The 24,415-nt window shown below is 37.5% G+C and overlaps 1 protein-coding gene across 1 annotated transcript in view; it reads right to left on the bottom strand.

The window, feature by feature from the left end:
- Positions 1-2,470: 2,470 nt before the first annotated feature.
- LOC306851462 (S-adenosyl-L-methionine-dependent tRNA 4-demethylwyosine synthase TYW1-like) overlaps positions 2,471-24,415 on the bottom strand; it is a 69,508-nt gene continuing 47,563 nt past the window's right edge. Inside the window, exons 14-16 of the mRNA XM_079387711.1 lie at positions 19,824-19,934; positions 9,335-9,502; positions 2,471-3,612 (exon numbers count right to left, since the gene is read on the bottom strand). Coding sequence (XP_079243837.1) covers positions 3,391-3,612; positions 9,335-9,502; positions 19,824-19,934 — 501 coding nt within the window. The 3' untranslated portion in view covers positions 2,471-3,390. The remainder of the gene's footprint in view (positions 3,613-9,334; positions 9,503-19,823; positions 19,935-24,415) is intronic.

Here is a 24,415-nt window from a genome sequence, read left to right as displayed (position 1 = left end):
TATATATATATATATATATATATATATATATATATATATATATATATATATATATATATATATATATTTATTTTTTTCTCCCATTACGCAAAGGATTCTTCAAAACGTTCAGTGGACAGTGGGAGTGGAGGCTTAAAACGGAAGCGGAGACTGAGGTAATAAGACCTCATGCTGTTCCAGTACAGCTTGTCTCTTATCCCTCGCTCTGTGAAACCTATTCGAGGGACTGAGGTTTAGGGTGGCATAGCTGAGTGAACTCATGAAGGAGGAAATCCATTAGTAACGGAGGCTGAGATAGACACTGCGAGAAATTAAACATTTGTTTAGGCACATTAGAAAGAACATGTACTTGAATAATTTCAAATTCCACCATATACAATTTGAACATCCGCAAAGACCTGTCAAGCCATGGCGCTTTCACGCTACACATGTCCTCGTGCAGTTAAAAATACATTGTGGATCAAAGGTGGTGGTGGTGGGGGGGGTTTATAGGACGATTCCGAGGGCCTGACGATGGAGGGGGCCCCCTGAGGGGAGGAACGCGATTTCTGCCGGGAAAGGTGCAGAGTGAGATTTCTACTGGGAAGGGCACAAAGCACACACACACTCTTGTACTGCAGTTATATCTGATCAAATGTACATTATTATTATTCTTTAGCTTGGGTTGAACAAATCATTTTTGCTTAGATGGAACAGCAGCTATGCTAATTATGTCTCTATTTGTTTCTCTGTTTCTGTCACTGGAGTAACATCCCGTGGTAACTAGGAATTACAGAGGCTTTGGTCTGGATCCAACCCTTAAATGATCTGAGATGACCGAACACCTGAGAAAAGATAATGCCAACCCCTCAGAGGATGTTTTTTAGCTTTTATGTGTTAATTTTTTAAAGAAATTCAAACAATAAATACCGCTTTGTGGCTCTTTAATGTGTCATGAGTTGTGGCAGATAACTGCAGTGCCTCAGTTCAAATGGGAAGTGAACCGATCGTCTTTTCATTTTTATTTAAAGGGGTCCTGAACTGAGAATATGAAACATAGGACATTGACAATTATTATAATTATTTGTTACATTTATATAGCGCTTTTCTGGGTACTCAAAGCACTTTACATAGAAGGGGAGAATCTCCTCAGCCACCACCAATGTGCAGCATCCACCTGGATGATGCGACGGCAGCCATATTGCACCAGAATGCCCACCACACACTAGCTTATTGGTGGAGAGGAGACAGAGTGATGAAGCCAATTAGTGTATGGGGATGATTAGGAGGCCATGATGGTCAGAGGCCAACGGGGAAATTTGGCCAGGATTTGGGATTTTTAATGACCACAGAGAGTCAAGACCTCGGTTTAACGCCTCATCCGAAGGACAGGTGGTTTTTACTGTATAGTGTTCCCGTCACTATACTGGGGCATTAGGACCCACACAGACCACAAGGTGAGCACCCCCTGATGGTCTCACTAACATCTCTTCCAACAGCAACCTAGTTTTCCCAGGAGGTCTCCCACCCAGGTACTGACCAGGCTCAACCCTGCTTAGCTTCAGTGTGCAACCAGTCTTGGGCTGCAGGGTGATATGGCTGTTGTAACAGTAAGAAGGGGTGACAGTCCAGTCCTTCACTCTGTGAACCTGACTTGTCAAAAATTTACACATTTTAATGGCATTACTACCTGTCAAAGGAAAAAGCATCCAAATCAAGCCATCTTTTATATAGGTTGCAAAAGTCAGAAAAATCCACAGAAATAACCCAATTAAATTCAAAATAAAATGCCCTCATGGACTACAAAAAGAGTGTATTTGGGCGGTGAATTCCCTTCGGGTGGCTAAATTGACCGAAATGCATGAGGAAGACAGTGTGTCACATTAGCTTAGATCAGCTCGGCACCTTTTCACAGCGGTGTGAAATAGCTTTTCTGTCACTTGTCACAGACCATTACACATCTCTCGGTTTCTGTTATGTTTAAACAACTAGGAGACAAGGCACTTTAAAGGCTGTAGTTTAAACATTCCGATAAATCCGGTGAACTTTCAGCTGTAAGTGCTCTCAGTGGACTAACTTTTGCTAACTTGAATCCAGTTAAAGGATTCGTCAGATATCGTCAGAATCCAGAGACAGGAGAACTCATTGTGAACTTAAAGAATAGGATTGAAGCTATTGTTAACCATGCATTACATCAAAGTGCCATAAAAGTGTGGAGCTGAGAAAAAATATTTGCACATTTATATAATGGAGCACATTTATAAACAAAATAAGAATATCCCAATTTGACTTCAGATGAATGTAGCATTACCAGTTGACTCTTTACTTTGAACAGAGGGACAGAAAGCAGGGAACTCGGTGTCTGGTCTTAATATTACGCCTCTCATCCGTCACTCAAGACCACTTCATTCAGTCGCAGAGCTGTGAAACGGCTGTGACCTAGTTCACTCAGCATCAAGCACATTCCCATCTCTTACAATAACATTCAAACTTCTGTAGAACACCATAAAAGTTTTAATAATAAGACGCCAAGATAGCAGCTACAACAAAACTCAATTTCATTTGCAACACACCTGCATGTACATGAAAAACAAATGCAGTTTGGAGATACTTTTTGGGTGTATTCACAATATCAATGTAACCCAATTAAGCACAAACAAAATAATACAAAAGAAAACCTGCAGTGACATTTGACTTGATGTAATCCGTCAACGTTGTGCAGAAATACCCAAGACCAAAAAAACAATAAGACAATGCAAAAGGTAAGAACTGCAATTTCACATTTCAGTGTCTTGAATGGATATTATATGGGGAGATATTTATGGGGCAGTTCTGATTCCAAATAGCTTTCAGCTGTATCATGGGCCAATCCATAAGAACTGCTCCATTCAAAGTCCCATCTGACTCAATTGCCCTCTAAACGTCTAAAAGAACACACAAATCACAGTTTGAGGTGACATGTTATTAACGTAGCTAACTATAGTGATATTTTCTTCTGCAGTTCTTTCCTCTTGTGCGCTCTAAATTTAGGCCCTAAGGTGGTATGAGCAAATGAAGCCTTAAATTGAAGTCACTAGTTCTTCCGGTCTGTCCTGCTGATGGTTTTCTTACCAGAGCTATTAGATCCAAAGCTCAGAGTTAACAGGACTTGGGAATGAAATTCTTTATTACTGTGATCATAACTAAAAACAGCAGCAAACATTCATTAAAACAGCATGAAAAAAGAGTTGTCAAGTATCTGCTAACCAGAATTTCATCCCTAAGGCAAGTCTTGGAGAGCAAACTGAGCCTTGGCTAAAACAATAAAAAGAAAAGTCTTAATCTATAGGTGTAGTCAATCAGGCCATCTATTCCATTCATTAAAAATACAAATTCCCCTACAGACTTAAAAATAGGAAGGCAAAAGTAACATCAGCACCCTGATATATCTTTGGTCTTATTCTTTCTCTGGAAACGTGTGTCAGAGGGGTCAAATCCCCTCTCTCGGGCCCCAAAAATGGCCCAGCTGGGGGTCTTGGCCATGTAGTCCATTGCTGAGAAGCTCTTGGTACCCCCGCTCTCCTCGTATTCCAGAATGAGCTCCTGGAAGCGTTCGTAGTCAATCCACGTCCACCACTCCCCGTCGACTTTGAACTGCAGACACACAGGAAAGAAAAGAGTTAAGAAAGACAGCAGGTGATAGAGCACTGTGATAAATAACACAAAAAAACAGACACACAGTTGAAGATTGGACAGAGTCTCCCTGCCTGACAGGTGTTGACTTTGACTAATGAGGTCTGATGGTGTTTTCCAAGCATGTACACTGCCAACTGGGCAAAGTTCTGATACTAAACACCAAGGCAGGTGCAAATCAGAGGAAGAGGCCAAAGGAAGTTGCTTTCGGGGAACAGAGTTCATAGTCTTTAATGACACAGTCCCAAATGACACCCTCAATCCTTGAACTCCTTTTTCAAGTTCATACTTGAAATGCTAGTACCTCAAGAGTGAAGCGGCAAACTAGGCACTCTTCAGAATCAAAAGATCAAACGGGACACCCTCAAATCTTCAAGACCTTCAAGACAAGTGTAGAAAGTGGCAGGGTCTACACCAATTATGTCATTTGGGGTGAAGCGCGTGATGTGCTAAAAGTATAACTCACAAACTTGCACATCGAGTTGAGATGCAGGACCTGTGGTCTCCATCCAGACCTTTCAAGCAAACCTTAAGTTCAATCAATCTTACCGAATCCTGACTCAAGCTTTGGATCTATGTCAGGGTGTAGGCACAGCTTAGTTCTGCTTGTTTTCCCACCCTATACATTTAATCAATTTCCATCAGCACCTTTATACCATTCTCTGACACACAGGCGTAAAGAGTGCTAGTGGGGAGCTGCACTGATTACATTTCACACTGCACTGATGAGATGCTTTACTGTGACCCATGCTCAGCATGGTGATGCAATCAGCTATAGGCGCCAGGCTCCTGTTCCTCCCATCTCTCGACATGCTCTTTCTTTCCACCACTGCCCAACTTGCTGAAAGACAACCTGGTCACCTGCACCACAACTGAGAAGCAAACATACCTTCCCACTACTGAAAACGCCAAGGCCACCACTTCCTCTTAGTGCAGTGCCAAGTATGTGATCTTTGTCCTTGTGTCATACTACCGCTGTTTAGCTGCTTACCTGAAGCTTCCTAGAGGCAGCCTCAAAAGCTATCTCTGCAGTCAGTCTGTAAGGCCTTAAGCAGTTTGCATCCTCTTGAGAACCATCTTCCTTAGCTGCATGTTTTCATTATTGAGTAATTTGCTGAGGTGAATCTCTCCATAGCCTTCTCACAGATACTCAGCAATCAGGAGATGAAGGCTCCCATGGGGCCCAACTCATCTCTCCGGGAAGGCCAAGGATACATCCCCAACTGCTTTAAAAATCTCTTCCCCTCCTTGTCAATCTTACACACATGCAGCTCACCATTCTCCTATAATACTCACATTAGGAAACAAGGTGTTTGGAAGTAACTAAAAATAGCATTGCTACTAGATTTACACCTGTAACAACTGAGCAATGTGACTGAGCAATAATCCAAATCACTCATCTCTCTCCCAAATTGTGTTGGGAAGTCCAGTTACTTTTCAAAAGGACTGTTCAATTTAATGAAAACAAAAAACAACAAACTGGGTCTTCCAGTGCCAAAGTCAATCGCTTTAAATGCTACACATTTATGCATCACAACAAAATCGATATTCACTTTAAGATTTGCTAAAAATTTGTGACAAATCAAATGCTCAATATCAACAAATATGAAAAAAATGGTTGATAATTGATATAATTAACACAGCATAATCAATTTGCAGCTGCAACCTTAATATCCTCATTTGTTTGTACCAGATAAATATCACAAAGGGTAGCTGAACGATAAATTATGAACTTCTAACTTGGCAAGCTATAGTTTCAAAGTAGCTTAATTAAGTAGAGTCCAAAATGGAGCAATTGGAAAAGAATACTCAACTTCAGATGCCATGTAAGAGGGGGAAACTGGCAGCCCTTTTATTTTCGGAGTGCAAAACTATCCACATCTGCCATGCCAACAGATGGCCTTGCTATTGAAAGAGTGCACTTTAAGGCTTCATTCATTTGTAAAATTGCTTCTGCATAGTTAACTGGGAGCACTAAACATAAGAAATGTGGTTTTGGGACGCCACATCACGCAACACAGATTGCAGTCCCTCTTTCATTCCCTAAACACTATAAACATCCCCCAAAATTAATGATGGTCTTGTCTGTACGGTGTGCTGCGGGGCTTCTACAGTCTGGTGTAGTTACTGAGAGACTATTGGGACTTTAAAGTTTAAATGGGTAATCTTGTTTATGAATTACTGAATGTTCATAAGGCCAGCTAAGGCTTTTTAAAAAATGCAACATGCTTCAAGGCTACATCTCTTATTAGTAGTGCTTGCTAAGGCAAACATTTCTATTACTATTGCTCATACTTGGGGCTGAAAGCAAAGCTCAAGTATTAAATTTAGGTGCACAACTTGCTCTGCACAGTTTGTGTTATGAACATGAATAACTAAACTGTTCTGTTTGCTGAATAGAAATGTGCTACTACTTTTCTAAATTATTAGGATGATAAAAGGGAGAAAATATCCCAAAGACTTGCATCGAAAGAGGGAACAGATTCATATCTACTGACCAGAATATCATAGGACATTTTAGAATATCAAGCTGCTTCTACTTCTATCTTTTGTCGTCGTGACGTATTGTCAAGTATGGTGACCCATACTCGAAATTGGTGCTCTGCGTTTAACCCATCCAAGTGCACACACACAGCAGTGAGTAGTGAACAAATGCACACACACACACACACCGTGAACACACACCCGGAGCAGTGGGCAGCGCCCGGGGACCTCAGTCATGGTATTGAGGGTGGAGAGAGCGCTGTACATTCACTCCCCCCCACCTACAATCCCTACCGGCCGGGGACTCGAACCCGCAACCTTTCGATTACGAGTCCGACTCTCTAACCATTAGGCCACGACTTCCCCCGACTTCTAAAACTCGACTTCCCCACGACTTCTAAAACTCTTGATGGATTTAAATCCTCTTTAACCCTGCTTTACATGCTTTAATTTCCTTCCTTCCTCTAGCTCCGAGCATGGAGCGATAGGAAGAGCTTTGAGGACGCAGCGCTCTAACTTTATGAGAATATAAGCTGTCAGCTCCACACAGTAAAGAGCTGTAAATTCATTCAGAGGGTCTTACCTCGTCAAGAACACCGTGGATAAAGAGCGAATGTTTGCAACCCTGAAATAAGAAAAAAACGAATGCGGCAGCAAAACAAAGTCAATGCAATGAAATACTGTCGGTGGCCTTCCAAGGTCCAATGTGAAAAATGGCTTCTTATTACAGGAACAATGGGCCTTTTTAGCACCCTCGTGAGTCACGGCCGAGCCGAACAGAAATCAAGAGTGAGTCTCTCTGCGGTTGGCGGTGATGTAGTGAGGAATGAATTTTCACATCAAATTCAATGCCTTTTCATTTAGACGTCTGTCACAGGCAATGCAAAGAGAGCTCTTTAACATGCATAAAGCAGGGACAAATCCTTGCAGAGGAAGGCAAAGCAGCTCGGTGCTTGAGCGCTGGGGACTGGCTTTATCAGTGTGTCATTTGAATTTCAGAAGCAAGACGGTATGACTGCCGAAGATGGCAAAGAAGTCAGGATCATTTGGATAAAATGATGGTTTGTGTTTAAAGTTTTCACATTGCACCCTAAAGCATCTTCCTCAGTGAATCATGAGATGCAGCTCCACCCACAAGGAGTGACATCATGCATCTAACCATATTAATTGGTTAATAATAGCGTGAGGAGGCTGAAGGGCTGTAAAATCTTCGTCCAACAAACCACACACCTGTGAAAAGTCCTTCATTAATCTTTTGTTGCCATTATTACTGTATTGGCACTCTATCTTCATAGGTCTCGCATCCAGCCTCCTAAGCTGCCCACCAGCAAACCTCTTCGCCTTGTTTCCAAACACTTGATGGTAAGGCAGTGGAGGACCGAGCACCTTCTCATGCCTGTGTGGGCTTGAGTGGAGGTTGCGCTGGGCACTCACAATGACTACGACTCTCCAATACTGCAGCTCATTTACAGCCGTCGTGTTTGTAGCTCTGCATGATGAGGCATGAATGGAGAAATGAATAGAGGGGTTTTAAAGGATGCAAATGGGTGGTGATGCAAATAAGAATGCTCTCCTTGCCTTAAGAGAAAAAGGAAGCTGAATGAATTAATGGGATATTTAGAAATCAAGTGAGGAAAATCTTCAGCAAAAGGAAGTAAACAGCATGGAAATGAGCGGACAAGAGAGATCTGGGGCAGTATTAGACATTCGTTACTGCAAGAAAAAAAGTTCAGGAGGGATGTCAAAAATGATGTAAAATTAGAATTGTTCAGTATTTCAAAGCACAATATGGAGTTAACTGGGTCAGATATGGAGTGAAAGATGTTTTCATAATCCAAAAAAGAATGATAAATGAAAAAGATCTTAAAGTTAACGAGAAAAAAAACATTCTGTAATTTACTTACCCTCAAGTAACACCAATGAAAGACTATATTTTACCTCTTTATACCCTCATAAAAGATATTTTGAACTATATATTTGTTATTCTATATAATGAAAGTCAATGGGGTCCATAACTTTCATACTCCAAAAAGGACATAAAGGTTGTGTTAAATAACTCCATGTACTAACATCAAACCTTGCCTAGCGGTCACAACTTATGACATTTGTTCACATGATGTGCAAGAACCAATTTGATGTTCGACAAATATGTTTGCTTGTTTGATGCTAGCTTCTTAGTTATTTTCATAGAGAAAACCATACTTGTGGTAACACAACTAAAAGGTATTTAACTAAAAGATCAATTTTCCAAAAAAAAAGCTAAATTTGAATCAACTTGGTTTAAAACACTGCCAAGAGTATCAATAGAGTAAAAGATGAGTGTCCTATCCTGCATCTTGAGTATATGGCTTGTTGCCAGTGATTATTAAGAGAAAACATACCCATATTTGATAAAGTCTGTGTATGAATGTGTTTTTCGATCTGCTCTGTACTGATTAATGTTAACATCTTAGCCATTTCATCATTTAAAGATTTTGGACCCTACCACTTTTCATAATATGGACAAAAGCAGCTAAAACATTCTTCAGATTATCATACAGTTTGGAATGACATGAGGGTGAGTAAATGATGATGCTCTGCCAGTCTTATCAGGCTAAGCAGGTCTTCAGATTATTTTTTCCCAGCCTGGCTGCAGAACCTCTGTAAAACCAGCAAACAACACCTCAAAGACTGCTTTCAGATGTTTTTAAGCAGGGAAAACACACAAGACTATATTTTTTAGTAAATTAAATACCCCATTGTGTGTTAGAATGGAAATCTTCACCATAGAATCACATGCACAAATTTATGGTACTTGATTTCAATACAAACAGCAAATCATAAAAGGATACTGAAGCACCATATGACACTTGCACATGAATATGTTTTTTGTTTGTGAGAGAAGAGCGCTGGTAAGGGCTCACTGCCCACGCAAACCATTAGAGAAGCTGTCACAAGAAACAAATGTAAAACAAGAGTAGCTGTAAGAATGACTAGCGCTGTGTCAGGAGACAGCATAAAAATGCAGGAAGGAAGGTTTAACCCTTCACCTGAATGGCAGTTTAATGCAAGTGCCCATATCAACACATTTTCAATGACATTTACAGAAATGGCAGTGGAGTCTTTATTTGTAACAGCTATAAGTTACAAATAAAGTATTACATTAACGCAGTGCAGGAGTAGAACAGCAGCTATGAACAGCATGTCTGTTCAGGGTTACCTTGTGGTGTGCAAGTAACAGACAGTTGGAGTGCTCGTGTTCACAGGCAATTTCATAGTCTGGGACCAGGTTGGCAAGCTGCTGCACGAAGTAGACGACCTCCTCGTGCCAGGGTACGTTGGCCATTGTCAGGCTACTGGCTGAGCTCTCGCCACAGTATGTCACTCCCTAGAGGACAGGCAAAGAGACAAGGGGGACAAAACTGTAAAATGGGACATTTACATTTTAAAAAGTCACAAACACAGCATGATAACATCTCATCATAAAAGTATCAACATAAAACAGATACAGTTCTTATTGGGTTTGTCTTATTGGATAGGTATGTAAGTCCGCTGCTGTCTTTTGGGTGGTCATTTCTCAGCCCAAACTGATGTGTGATTAATTTGCAATTACTGAAATAAGTCGTTTTAAGGATTACAATGTGTTCAGACAAAACAGTATAGAATTTGAACATTACCCATTTATCGGTTATTGGCATTAACATGACAATATTGGACTTTTTTTTTATCATATTGGTGACGACGACATTTCATAAAAGCAATAAAATCACTGTAACACTCCCTCTGGTAGCTTTCATTTAAAATATTCACAATCACACTTTTCAGATACAGCTGATATTGGCCTAACTCGTTGAAAATTTTAGATTTAAATGTGCCTCTCTGTACAAAAAGGGACACAAAAACACTCTGAATCATATCGGCGCACACAGCCCAAAGACACGCTGGCGCGTGGAGGCTGATTTGGTTTTTCTATGGATGATGGAGACTGAGACAGCCAGATCATCTCATTCAACTCCTACACACACGCACACGACAGGACAGTGTTCACATCACACCTCATAGATGCTGTTGTGATCAGGATGAACATGAGGGCTGCGTCCACCACATGCTGGAAATGCAAATTCAGTTTACATTAATACAATTTCTGTCATCATGAACTCTGATGTTTCATTGGATACTGAAACAAAGTGGTGTCAAGTCAGGTCACGTACTCCGTTTGAACCTTCACACATCATTAAAAGTAGTCATTAATAATCCTTGACAACCGAGTAAGTGACACATCACCGCTGGATGAAAACCGTCCTCGTTTGTGGTGTGGCCAGCATTAGTTCATGGGTCTGCTTGTGTGTAGGAGTAGCTGTGCTGTTGAAAAGACATTACTCATCCTGTGATAGAGCGAAAACCCATTCGGTGAGGCTTTATCTTATTTCAGTCTTTATCACGCTGAGCTGTTAGCACTATTACGCCAGGCAATCGATAGATGAACATCTCCGAACCGTTGAGAGAATAAAAAAAAGAGACGTCATGTGAAAGAGATACCAGATACATCATAACTGTAAACAACACATCAGTGGTTTAAATGGTTCAGAAACAAACACACCACAAGGCCAAATTAATGGAGATTAAAAGCAAATTAATTCTATATAATGTGAATACTGAGTGCAATACTTCATTAAATAATCACAAGAGGCATCATGTAAGGGAATGATTAATACAGAATCTCCCTTTACCTGAAGCCAATGGCTTACAATTATTTAAGTATAATTAAAGATATTCATAATTAGAAATTGTTTAATATTTTCTTTCATAACTGACAGATGATTTGTGCAACGCTCAACTGTCTGATAATTAATATCCAAAATTGAATTTTAATTAGTTTAATTTAATTTCTGTATTTTGACAACGTAATGATCATTATACTTAATAATAGTAATGGTAATTTTACTTTTTTTTTACTATTTTATTTAATATTATTGTATTTTTTTTCTTATTAGTATTACTATTATAATCATTATATATTGTTTTTGTAGTATTATTTTGTAGTAATTATATATTATAAATTAGATGTATATTATATATTGTAGTAATTAATATTTTTTTATTTCTTATTTTGTTTCTTTTTATCAGTATTTCTATTATTATTATTATTATTATTATTAGGGCCGGGACTTTAACGCGTTAATTTAGATTAATTAATTACACAAAAATAACGCGTTAAATTTTTTTAACGCATTTTAATCGCACTTATTTTTGCACCGCGGAACGTTTCTCACTGGATGAGTTTCGGCGGACCGATTATACTGGAGCACCTACTAGCGTTCAGACAAAAGACGCAAAGAACGGACTTGCGTTCTCGTGGAGACCGGTCTTGCCTATGAGGCGCCGGGCTTGACAAAAGTCAAGCGAACACGGGGAGAGTGCGCGAGAGAGAGCTTCCTTGGAAGAACGAACTCGGAAGGACGCGAGAACACAGAACGCACACTTATGAGAACTGAGATGTACTGCGTTCCTGCTTAACTGACCGCATAATCTCAGCATAAGAAACGCCCAATGAGCAATCAATATTACAAAATGTCATAACTTATTAAAACATTTCATACTATTATAGATATTACTTTCATATAATTGTATTGTGTTTTATTTTACAGCGTTATATGTTTTACTATTAAGATTAATTTTAATATGCCAATAAAAATGCAGACTTTCTCCGGGTCTTATAACTTTATTAAAATTAACCAAAACAAAACGATAAATGTTTACTTTCAACTTGAAGAGCCGTTAAGTATTTGTGAGAGCGACTTTAAAGCTTACAGGCTTCCGTACACCGGCCACCCACAGCGTTTTCTGGGATTTCTAACGGCTCGATTCTCTCAAGTCTGCACTCGATGCATCCTCAGTTTCAAGAACATATCCGGGCACTTTCATGCATCCTCTGTACTTGCATTCTTGAGAATTGGAACTGAACTTCGACGGTTAATGATGACGTAGAACGAGAACACAAGGACGCAAGATCGCTGAAGAACGCATATTGAGAAACAGCCAAAAACAAACCACAGTGAACATGGACAAAGAAGCTGATGAGACCGCTTTGGTTGGCCCTGTGGATGGGAAATTTAAAAATCCATATAAAAAAAACTTACTTCTCACTGTTCTCAGGTCAAATATTTATATGCGATTAAAATGCGATTAATTTCGATTAATTAATTACAAAGCCTCTAATTAATTAGAATAATTTTTTTAATCGAGTCCCGGCCCTAATTATTATATATTGTTTTTTAGTATTATTTTGTAGTAATTGTGTCATATATTACAATTACTATATGTATTATAGTATTGTATTATATATTAGTTCATTTGCAATCAAGGTGGTCAACAAAAGTTAAGCTACACATTTCTCACTTTCTAATTTTTTTTTTTAATTATTAAAATACTTTAAATAGAAATTATAAAGTTATAATTATCAAAAAATACATTAGATAAGTTAGTTTATTACTTTTGTAATGTTTTAAGTTAGTTTAATAGTATAATTCAAAATACAACAAATTAAATCGGTTGTTCTTCATGCGTTTCAATGCACTATAGTGCTTTCAGATACAAAAAAAACCAAAAAAAAATATTTGATCCCCTGCTATTTTGTACGTTTGCCCACTGACAAAGAAATTATCAGCCTATAATTTTAATGGTAGATTTATTTGAACAGTGAGAGACAGAATAACACCAACAACAAACAAATCCAGAAAAACATATTTCAAAAAAAAGTTTAATTAATTTGAATTTTAATGAGTGAAATAAGTATTTGATCCCCTATCAACCAGCAAGATTTCTGGCTCCCAGGTGTCTTTTATACAGGTAAGGAGCTGAGATTAGGAGCACTCTCTTAAAGGGAGTGCTCCTGATCTCAAGTTTGTTACCTGTATAAAAGACACCTGTCCACAGAAGCAATCAATCAATCAAATTCCAAACTCTCCACCATGGCCAAGACCAAAGAGCTGTCCAAGGATGTCAGGAACAAGATTGTAGACCTACACAAGGCTGGAATTGCTTGGCGAGAAGGTGATAACAGTTGGTGCAATTATTCACAAATGGAAGAAACACAAAATAACTGTCCATCTCCCTCGGACAGCAAGATCTCACCTGGAGGAGTTTCAATGATCATGAGAACGGTGAGGAATCAGCCCAGAACTACACGGGAGGATCTTGTCAATGATCTCAAGTCAGCTGGGACCATAGTCACCAAGAAAACAATTGGTAACACACTACGCCGTGAAGGACTGAAATCCATCAGGGCCGGGGTATTGAAAATGTGTCGTGGATGGGTATTCCAGCATGACAATGAAACAAAACACACGGCCAGGCAACAAAGGAGTGGCTCAAGAAGCAGCACATTAAGGTCCTGGAGTGGCCTAGCCAGTCTTCAGACCTTAATCCCATAGAAAAAATGTGGAGGGAGCTGAAGGTTTGAGTTGCCAAACGTCAGCCTGGAAACCTTAATGTCTTGGAAAGGGTTTTGCCACCAAGTACTAAGTCATGTTTTGCAAAGGGGTCAAATACTTATTTTACTCAAAATGCAAATCAATTTATAACTTTTTTGAAATGCATTTTTCTGGATTTTTTTGTTGTTATTCTGTCTCTCACTGTTCAAATAAAACTACCATTAAAATTATAGACTGATCATTTATTTGTCAGAGAAAAAACGTACAAAATCAGCAGGGGATCAAATAATTTTTTCCCCACTGTATAAGGTATACAGGGATAAGCAGATAAGTATTATATTGCATTATGGCTCTATTACGTCCCAACGCATCACATTCCTCTCTGAGGACAGTGGTAATGAAAGGACGGGATTCTTGCCTTTCTCAGTCTTGTGGACCGTGGTTGATGTCCAAAGCTGATATTCCCAGTCTGGCACAGAATTAATGAGCCCAAGTCTTATCTGGCTGCTCTGTAGCCATAGAGAATAATGATTACCTACAGAAATGCTCTGATAAGTCAATGGGGCGAGGAAAGTGAGGACATTTCTCCAGCCAGTCTACGCCAACTAACAATGCTACAGATTTCCTGTCATAGACCAACAATCGGACTCCAATAATCCAGCCAAACGTTTATACAAAGATAAAGGTGAATTGATAAAAGTGGTATGAAAAATCATTTAATTGCATGTGGGATTAAAGCAAAAGAAATTAGTGGTGCGTGAATGATGCGCTAATAGCGTCGTCCAAAAGTAAGGCAGTTTGATCTCAGTTGTGTCCTCAAACGTCTAACCTCTTGAATAACTAAGGTGGAGATAATTTGGGAGCCCAGCGCACGCTGTCCATCTTTGTGTTGGGACTAACACCTCTGAGACGCTCTAATTGTGCAGGAATAATGATTTGATCGATAACCGCCCAAAGAGGATTATTCCTCAGCACTAGCGAAGAATGGGAATGACTCCACATTACACAAGCATGTCTCTACCTTTCATGGTGTACGACTACAAATGCAATTTGTATTACACTTTATTGCATGCACAATATATTGGTGCCCTATCAATTGTTATTTTTTTTACTTCTATAATTTTTTTAGATATTTTTTAAAATTTCCTTATTTTGCATATTAATTTCTATAAATTTAATTAAATTTATATTGGAAATTCAGAGAGCCCTGTACATTACATGAAAAATAGTATATATATATATATATATATATATATATATATATATTATATATATATATATATATATATATATATATATATATATATATAAATATAATATATATAAAAAAATAATGTGACAATGACTTGAATTTATTCCCATGAAACTGTGGTCATGAATTAAGAATTTGCAATATATAAATTTGTTCTGGATAAAATCACTTATTTAATTACTTACTAAAACAAGGGAACAAATTAAGTTGTGGGAACAAATTCTTAATTTGCAAATTCTTAAATTAATGAACTAAAACAAGGTAACAAATTATTAAAATAAGGGAATAAATTAATAAAACAAGGCAAATTATAAATAAAACAATGGAATAAATACTTAATATATTTTTGTCCATGACATGCACAGGGCTCTGTAAATATTTAATATTTATCTTTTTACATTTAGATTAGCTTTGCCATCATCTAACAAACACTAATAATTTATATTACTGTTAGATGCAATCTTTGTCAAATTTCTAAATGAATATCCATTTTTCATACTGTACATTATAACATTGTGATACATAAATTTAGCACTTAGTATTTACAGTGACTGATTTTAGTTTTTATTGTTTTTGTAATATTATAAGAAAATATTATAGGATTAATATTAAAAAAGTCATTATATTTTTGGACTTACTGTGTGTGCATGATTTAATGCACACAACTAAAAAAAAAAAAAATAAAAAAAAATGTAATAGCTTTTTTTTTTTTTAATAAAACACATGGAAATAGAAAACAATGAAAAACATATGTTGTCTGACAGAGTAAATCTCTCACATGGAGTGTGCAGCAGGTCTAAAGACACATACACAAAGGTGTTGGTAAATGTATGGGGTAAGAGCAGCTGTTGGACGCTGTAATGACTGTGGGGCCAAACAGCTGGAGGGGGCTGAACGCCTTCATTACTCACAGAAACATCAAACTTGCTCGGCTACCACCAAACTTATTTACCCTCCACATATATCACGTCTATAAAAGTGGCCAAACGCACACAAAACAGTGCTGCCGCTGCCGGCGGTTTGATGACTGGGTCACTGGTGTCCTATAGATGTAAATGAGATGTCAGGAAATTTGATGTCTGGCTACACATAAACCATGCCTCATTGCTAGTAGAAACTTGTTGTCTGGCTCTTGGCATGAATAAAGCATAATGTTTCTAATTAAAGGGCCAAATAAGTGTGGCTAGTAAAAAGGGTTGCCTTTATGGTGGTTGGATGACTGCTAATGTGTTAAATTCATGAGGCTTATGGGTTCGATTCCCAAGAAATACATGAACTGATAAAAGGTCTACTAAAAATGCAATCCAGACAAACAAATTCACCACCTTTTTAAGGGAAAGCAGATTTATCTCAGCTGATCTTAGCTTCATGCTTCCCATATAGCAAAATGACTGACTAGCGGAAAAGTCTTGCAAAATTTTTATATGCATTATTGAATATATATATTTAACAATTTTAAAATGTGTACACACACTACCATTCAAAAGTTTGTGGACCGTAAGAATGTTTGATGTTTTGGACTTTAATTATAGATGCAACGTATCTATAATTAAAACTGCATTCGCTCTTCTGTGTCAGCCGCACTGCACGGATACATCTTCTACATATATTTACGCTTTGATTTGAACGAAAACAGCGCATCCGCGCAGTGCAGCTGACACAGAAGAGTGTACGCAGTTTGCGTCCAGCGGATATTCAAAATTGCGCTACGCTGACGCGGAGACGAACTGTTGAATAAAGTCGTTAGTTTTCTTTCCATACAAAAAGTATTCTCGTAGCTTTGCAAAATTATGGTTAAACCCTTGATGTCACATCAAAAATATCTTAATTTGTGTTCCGAAGACGAACAAAACTTTTACGGGTATGGAACGACATGGGGGTAAGTGATTAATGACAAAATTTTCATTTTGGGGTGGAGTAACCCTTTAAGTATTTTAAGTTGAAATAGGTGGACATTTTGTATAGTAAAAACACTAATATTAGTGAAGTGACATACGGCCAAGTATGGTGACCCATACTCTGAATTTGTGCTCTGCATTTAACCCATCCAACGTGCACACACACAGCAGTGAACACACACACCGTGAACACACACACACACCGTGAACACACACCCGGAGCAGTGAACACACACACACAATGTGAACACACACCCGGAGCAGTGAACACACACACACCGTGAACACACACCCGGAGCAGTGGGCAGCCATTTTTGCTGCAGCGCCTGGGGAGCAGTTGGGGGTTCGGTGCCTTGCTCAAGGGCACCTCAGTCGTGGTATTGAGGGTGGAGAGAGCGCTGGACATTCACTCCCCCCACCTACAATCCCTGCCGGCCCGAGACCTTTGGATTACGAGTCCGACTCTCTAACCATTAGGCCACGACTTCCCATATTATGAATATTATGAAATATTACTACAATTATTACATTTTATGTAATGATTTATATATTTCTTCATGTTATCAGTCTTGAAAACACTGGTGTGTTGCTTAATATTTTTGTGTATAATTGATCTAATGAATAGAAAGTTATTTAAAATAACATTTAAAAACTTTTGTAACTTTAAATGTCAACCAATTTTTCTGAAAAATCATGCCACACACACACATCACAAATTGGTCTGTAATTTAGAATCCATTACAGCTCCATTCTTCATGATTCTAGCTGTCAGCCAGCCAGACAATTTTTACATAATAAGAAATACATTTTTGCAGACAAATGTTAAAGTTTGCAAAGCATAAAAATAAATGTACATGTAATATACAGTACTGATCTTATAGGACAAATGACAAACACTTTCAGTGGCTACAGATCAGTGGACCATCCTTATTGTTGAGCCATTTTGCTGTTAAACCAGCAAAATGTTGTTTGCACTGGGCTGTCGACAATAAGCAAATACTCTCACACCTAGTATATGAACAACCAGTTCGAGTTTGCATCAAACCACACCACAGCCATGAAGCTCAAATGTCAAAAAACAACTGGAAGCAGAAATCTCATTTGACAATCGCCCCGTTAACCCAGAGCTGACGAACCATTAAAAGGTGAACACAGGCTCAGAGATTCAGACAGCCTGCCTCTGTTTGGGTAAACTCAGCAATATTTTCCACACTATTTCATGGCCTTTATCTTATCCCACAGAAGGCGGCGTAAATCCTCGCCTTCTGCGGTCTATCAAAGTGGGCGATTATTGTTGCTAGGCAACAGCATGTCATAGTTGAAGTCGGCTTTACTTTGGAGTGGCTCTGCTTTGAATGTGAATGCGCTGAGGTGGGTTCCCTACGGGGCAGGTGCCCGCAGGTCACATGACTGGCTGTTGACTTGTAATGAGATTACGAGCAATTCTGCGAATCTCAATACAGCAGACCCCCCCTTCCTTCCATTAGAAAAGAAGCTGTTAATGTGAAGATAAGAGTCCAGCAGGGAAGAAATACATGGAATAATTAATGCAAATTGCAGCTGAATGGAGAAAAAGGGGAGGAACAAGGATGAATAAAATTAATTTAAATTAAAAGTAATTTAACAGATGTGAAAGATTGTTTTTCTACCTGGAGGAAGAGGAAGAATGGCTTTGAGACTCTATGTGTCTCTCATCCGGGAGGATTTCATGCCGTGGTGGTCTGTGAGTCATCAGGCCACGAGTGAATCAGTTCAGATCAGTACAATTAAACCAGGACAGTGTAATTACACAGGTCAACAAACACCAGCTGCATTAAGGCAAATAAAAGCTGGCTGAGATGCGGAGAGATTTAATCAGTTTAGTCAATTGCATTAATCTTGAAGACAGCCTGATTAAGTAGAATGAGGCTCTTATTTGCGGATTAAAAACTAGCATTTCATTAAAAAGCCATTAAAGTCACTAGTTGACTATTTAAAAGCTACAGTCTTGGCATTTCATAGAGGACTGAAGAAGAAAAGTTCATATTATAATTCTGTAACCATTGGTTTATACTCATATTGTAGCAGAGCTTTATGACCATATTTCTTGTATTGAGCACAGAGATTTTGAAGAAAGTGCTGGTCACTCATTTTCTTGAAATAATGAATGGTAACTGAAGTAAAAAAAAATGCACAAAAAATGTTTTATAAAAGTGGTCCATACAAATTGTGCACTAAAATAATTTGGTGGTGAAAAGTTTCACTCAGAAAATTGATAGAAAATTTCACAAATAGACCACAAATTAAATTAGAAGAATTTCAGTTGCATACTCCAATAATTTTTGTTTTATTCAAAAACTTAAAAAATATATATTTTTTTTTTGGTGTATATTCAAAGTCAGTTATTTTTTGCTTGAATAGCACACTGAAATTTAAGTCAATTACAGAAAATATAACTGATCTGTAAAAATAAATGAATTTGATTTGATATGATATGATTTTAATACAAAAATATCTTTTCAAATCTTTTTAACGAATCAATTGGATCATATGGCAGAACACTTGGGATCTAATGCACAAGTCATATGGATCACTTTTCTGATGCTTTTGTAATTGTATGGAAAAGAGTGGCCTGCACATTTAACTGGCATAAAATAAAGTGATATGAACTGCGTTTTAATATGATTTCAGTGTCTAAAAAAAACTGGTCGAAATTGAGTGAAAATACACATTATGTAACCATTATTTCATAACAGAATGCAAAAAAATTGTGAACGATACATGATACAGTGATTCCAAAGGGATATTTTTAAAGTTTAATATCAGTTAAAAATTTACCATTCAAACCAAAGTTGTTGTAGCACAGGGCCTCAGTTACAGCATTTCATTTAGTAGCACCCGCTACAAGTTCATCTTATCTGAGCTCCAAATCAACCCTATCTTGAATCATTGGCTCTCAGTAAATGCATTAGGACAGAGAACGAATTTAATGAGTTTGGTCATTACCTTGTTTTCCTGCAAAAAGGATTAGCTAGAAATTCTTGGGATTCCAGCAATAGCTTAATAAAGCTTCACCTGTTAACCCCGAAAGGGTTCAGAGACCCTCATTAGAGGCTCATTCCTGAATTAGGCGGGTGAGAAGCATACCTTGACCTCTATGAAATCTGGCTGTCCAAGGGCGATGAGATCTGCGTAGGCCTTCAGCTCATCCACATTCCAGGCCTTCACCAGGGTCAGTCTGTACACCGTACGCTGTTGCTAGAGGAGGAAACACAAGGAGGAGCTGTCAAATTACTGCTTAATTAAACCAACGCACCTGGGCTTGAGAATATGAAATGATATCGGGAACCCACTTCTATAATCGGATGTGTTTCTCAGTGAAGCTGTGCGATCAACAGAGAAAAAAAGATTACAAATCTAGCACAAAAAGCCATTTTTGTCCCTTTGGAATAGCATTCACTGATTTTAAACGACTGAGATGAGGATTCGCTTATCAAATTATACTGACAGAATCAGTGGCCAATTTTTTTTTTCCATAGCTGCATTATCTGCAAAAATTATATAAAAATATGATTAAATAATAGGAAGAGGCCATTCTTGAGACATATTACACAAAACTTAAATAATTTGTCTTTTTTTTAAAGTAAATCTTTGCCCAAACATGAACTTAATTTGATAACATTATTAACAACAAATTACTGTAAAACGACACATGAAAGTGAGGAATTATTCACAGAAATGTATTACTATAATATCCAAAGTAATATTCAAAATAATATTCAGCTGGGTACCAATCATACATTGTGTGAATGTGAAGTGCATAAAGAATAAACCCCAAAGAATAAACATCTACAAATAATAATAATAATTACATTATTATAATAATAATAATAATAATAATAATAATAATAATAACAACAACAACAACAACAACAACAACAACAACAACAACTATTATTATTTATTGTTAAAATACACATTTGCATATTATTGGCATTATTATAATAATACTTGTTTTATTATATTTCTAATTTAGACAAAAAAAAATTATTACTAAACTACTGTTTCTGTTTAATTTAATTTATTCATATTATTATTATTACCGGTATTAATTTATTTAAATTATTGGCATTACTATTATTACTCGTACTACTGTTTCTGTTAATAATAAAAGTAAAGTTGTGTGTTTAACATTAATAATAATAATAATAATATAAAATCAATTAAATATTGATATTTAAATACATTATTATTACTACTACTACTACTACTACTATTATTATTATTATTATATAAAAAATATATTATTGGCATTATTATAATAATTATTATTTTGTATTATATTTTTAATTATATTTATTATTACTACTACGGTTTCTGTTAACAATAAAAGTTCATTTTAATATTGAATTTGATTTATTAATAGCATTATTACCGGTATTAATTTATTTATATTATTAGCATTACTGTTACTACTCGTACAACTGTTTCTGTTAATAATAAAAGTAACGTTTTATTTTACTTATTATTATTAATACAAAATCAATTAAATATTGATATTTATACATTATTATTATTAAATCCTTATCAAATTCATTATATATATATATATATATATATATATATATATAAATAGTTGACATTTATTACTACTGCTATTTTTTATAATAAAAGTACATTTTAATATTATATTTAAAAATGTAATGTATTAATATATATATTTAATGTATTTAATATATTGATCATCATTTAAATTATATTAGAATGATAACTTTAATATACTGCTATAAAATCAAAGTATAATGTGAATAATGAAGCTTTTAAGATGTATAAGTGAATAAGTTAAAACAAAACAAGTGACAAAACAAATTGTAATTAATTGTATGAAAATCACACAAATCCGCCAACATTTACTGATGGCGACAGCCTAGAGAAACTTGTAATGCACTGAAGGCATGAAGTAAACAGCACATCCCATGACTGACCAATAATTCAGATCTTAAAGTGGGATGTTCCATTTCCAGCTATTGCATCAACGTAATATCTTGCTGACAGTGCTTAATATCATTGACAAGTGAGTCAGGTGAACATGGAGAAAAGGAGGCAGACTTTTTAATAAGAGGGCTTCTCCAAACTTCAGCCTCCGTTGTCTGCCCCGGGGTCCCGGAGTTGGGAGCGCTCTGGCCCACATCATTATTCACAGACCCTCACACTCCGATGCCCTGAGGGGAGGAAGCCCTCACAAAACACAGCGAGTGATAATGGACACTCATGCCTCCCATTCCTGTTATTTCACCTTGTCAATCAAACACTCCGAGTGTCAGTCTGACATTGCTCAGAATAACCATGTCTGTCCCTATAGGCCGAATGTCTTCGCACGGTTGGTTGGTTTCTGTCGAATTACAGATGTCAGCACAGTCAGCACTGTTCCTGATCCATGCTAACTAGCGGATTTGCAAGACAGGGAAGGACGAGGGGATGGAAGCCAATGAGAAAATCCAACAGCTGGAGAGGATCTGGCCTTCACAGGTGCACTCACGTATGTGCCCGTGAACCAGAGAGGAGGAGATGGACGAGAAAGACGGATAATTGGAGTGATGTGGCAGCAGGTGAGGGTATTTAGAGCAGCAGCCTGTTTTAAACCTGCCTATACCTGACGAAGAATCAGACAGCAGGTCAGCAGGGCTCTGTGAAAACAGACAGCCACGTGCTGGACCAGAACAGTAGCATGCCAACATGTAAAGCTCTGTGCCAGCACTTCTTCATTCTACACTTTCATAATAAGGCAAGCCTCACTATTATTACTGCACATACTAATATGCCTGAAAGCCATAAAAGCCATCTCTTCCATTTAAAGGGATAGTTTAAAGTGGTAGTTACTCACACTCAAGCCATCCTAGGCATACATCACTTTCTTCTTTCAGATGAATAAAATGAGTGTTAAATAAAAAAATTGTCCTGGTTCTTCCAAGCTTTATAATGGCAGTGAATGGTGGTCGAGATTTTGAAGCCCAAAAAAGTGCATCCATCCATCATAAAGTGTAGGGGTGTGACGATAAATGGATTCATCGATTCTGAGCTTAGTTTTTAACAGCAGATGGCGCTCTAGGCTAGTTTTTAAAAGCACACTCAAATGCTCACGAAGAGCGCTTGTGCGTTCGGCTGAGTAATGTAAGTGGTTAAATGTACTTGCACCTCAGCTTTTATGCTTTTATGACATGATATTAATGTAAACAGCCCACTGTGAACACACTTCACGCTTAAACCTTCACAAGAACTTTATGAATGATTATTTTAGATTCAAGTGGTGTGTGTGTGTAAGGAACTTGAATCGAGCAGAGTACGGCTGTTTCTAAAGCACGCAGTGCCATCTGCTGTTAAAAACTAAGCTCAGAATCGATTCTGGAGAAAATCACAAAACATTCGGGGGAAAAAAAAAAAAAAAAAAAAAAAAAAATTTCGCAGAATGGATCCACAAATCGATTTATCGTTGCATCCAAAAAAAAAAAAAAAAGAAAAAAAGCCACACGCGGCTCCGGGGGGTTAATAAAGGCCTTCTGAAGTGAATCGATGCATCTTTGTAAAAAATTTTATCCATATTAAAATCCATATTAAAAACTTTATAAACCGTAATCTCTAGCTTCCGCCAACTGTCAACTGTCTCCTCCTGGCTTATACTGAAATCCTCCAACATTATCCAATGTTATTTTTGCTTTTAATAAGGTTATGATATCAAAGTTTTTGATACTATACAATTTTCATAATTCTTGTCAGTACTATAAATATCACAAAAAAACTAATACAAGCCTAAAACATGGGGGAAAAATAATTAGCAAAAGGACAAAAAAACTACAATAAATGAATTAGAAAAATAAGAAATGCTACATATATTGTAAAAATGAATGAAAAACACTGCACAGTTTTCACTGTGTAAATTAAATTTCTTATTATTAAAGGTTGCAAAAGTGATTTAGTCAAGAGCAGTGATATCGCCAGTACACTCACCTAAAGGATTATTAGGAACACCTGTTCAATTTCTCATTAATGCAATTATCTAATCAACCAATCACATGGCAGTTGCTTCAATGCATTTAGGGGTGTGGTCCTGGTCAAGACAATCTCCTGAACTCCAAACTGAATGTCAGAATGGGAAAGAAAGGTGATTTAAGCAATTTTGAGCGTGGCATGATTGTTGGTACCAGACGGACCGGTCTGAGTATTTCACAATCTGCTCAGTTACTGGGATTTTCACGCACAACCATTTCTAGGGTTTACAAAGAATGGTGTGAAAAGGGAAAAACATCCAGTATGCGGCAGTCCTGTGGGCGAAAATGCCTTGATGCTAGAGGTCAGAGGAGAATGGGCCGAATGATTCAAGCTGATAGAAGAGCAACTTTGACTGGAATAACCACTCGTTACAACCGAGGTATACAGCAAAGCATTTGTGAAGCCACAACACGCACAACCTTGAGGCGGATGGGCTACAACAGCAGAAGACCCCACCGGGTACCACTCATCTCCACTACAAATAGGAAAAAAGAGGCTACAATTTGCACGAGCGCACCAAAATTGGACGGTTGAAGACTGGAAAAATGTTGCCTGGTCTGAGTCTCGATTTCTGTTGAGACATTCAGATGGTAGAGTCAGAATTTGGCGTAAACAGAATGAGAACATGGATCCATCATGCCTTGTTACCGCTGTGCAGGCTGGTGGTGGTGGTGTAATGGTGTGGGGGATGT

The sequence above is a fragment of the Barbus barbus genome (assembly GCF_936440315.1).
Source record: "Barbus barbus genome assembly, chromosome: 31".
NCBI lineage: Eukaryota > Metazoa > Chordata > Actinopteri > Cypriniformes > Cyprinidae > Barbus > Barbus barbus.
The sequence above is the reverse complement of the archived record's forward strand: the minus strand, read 5'-3'. Positions and strand labels throughout refer to the sequence as shown.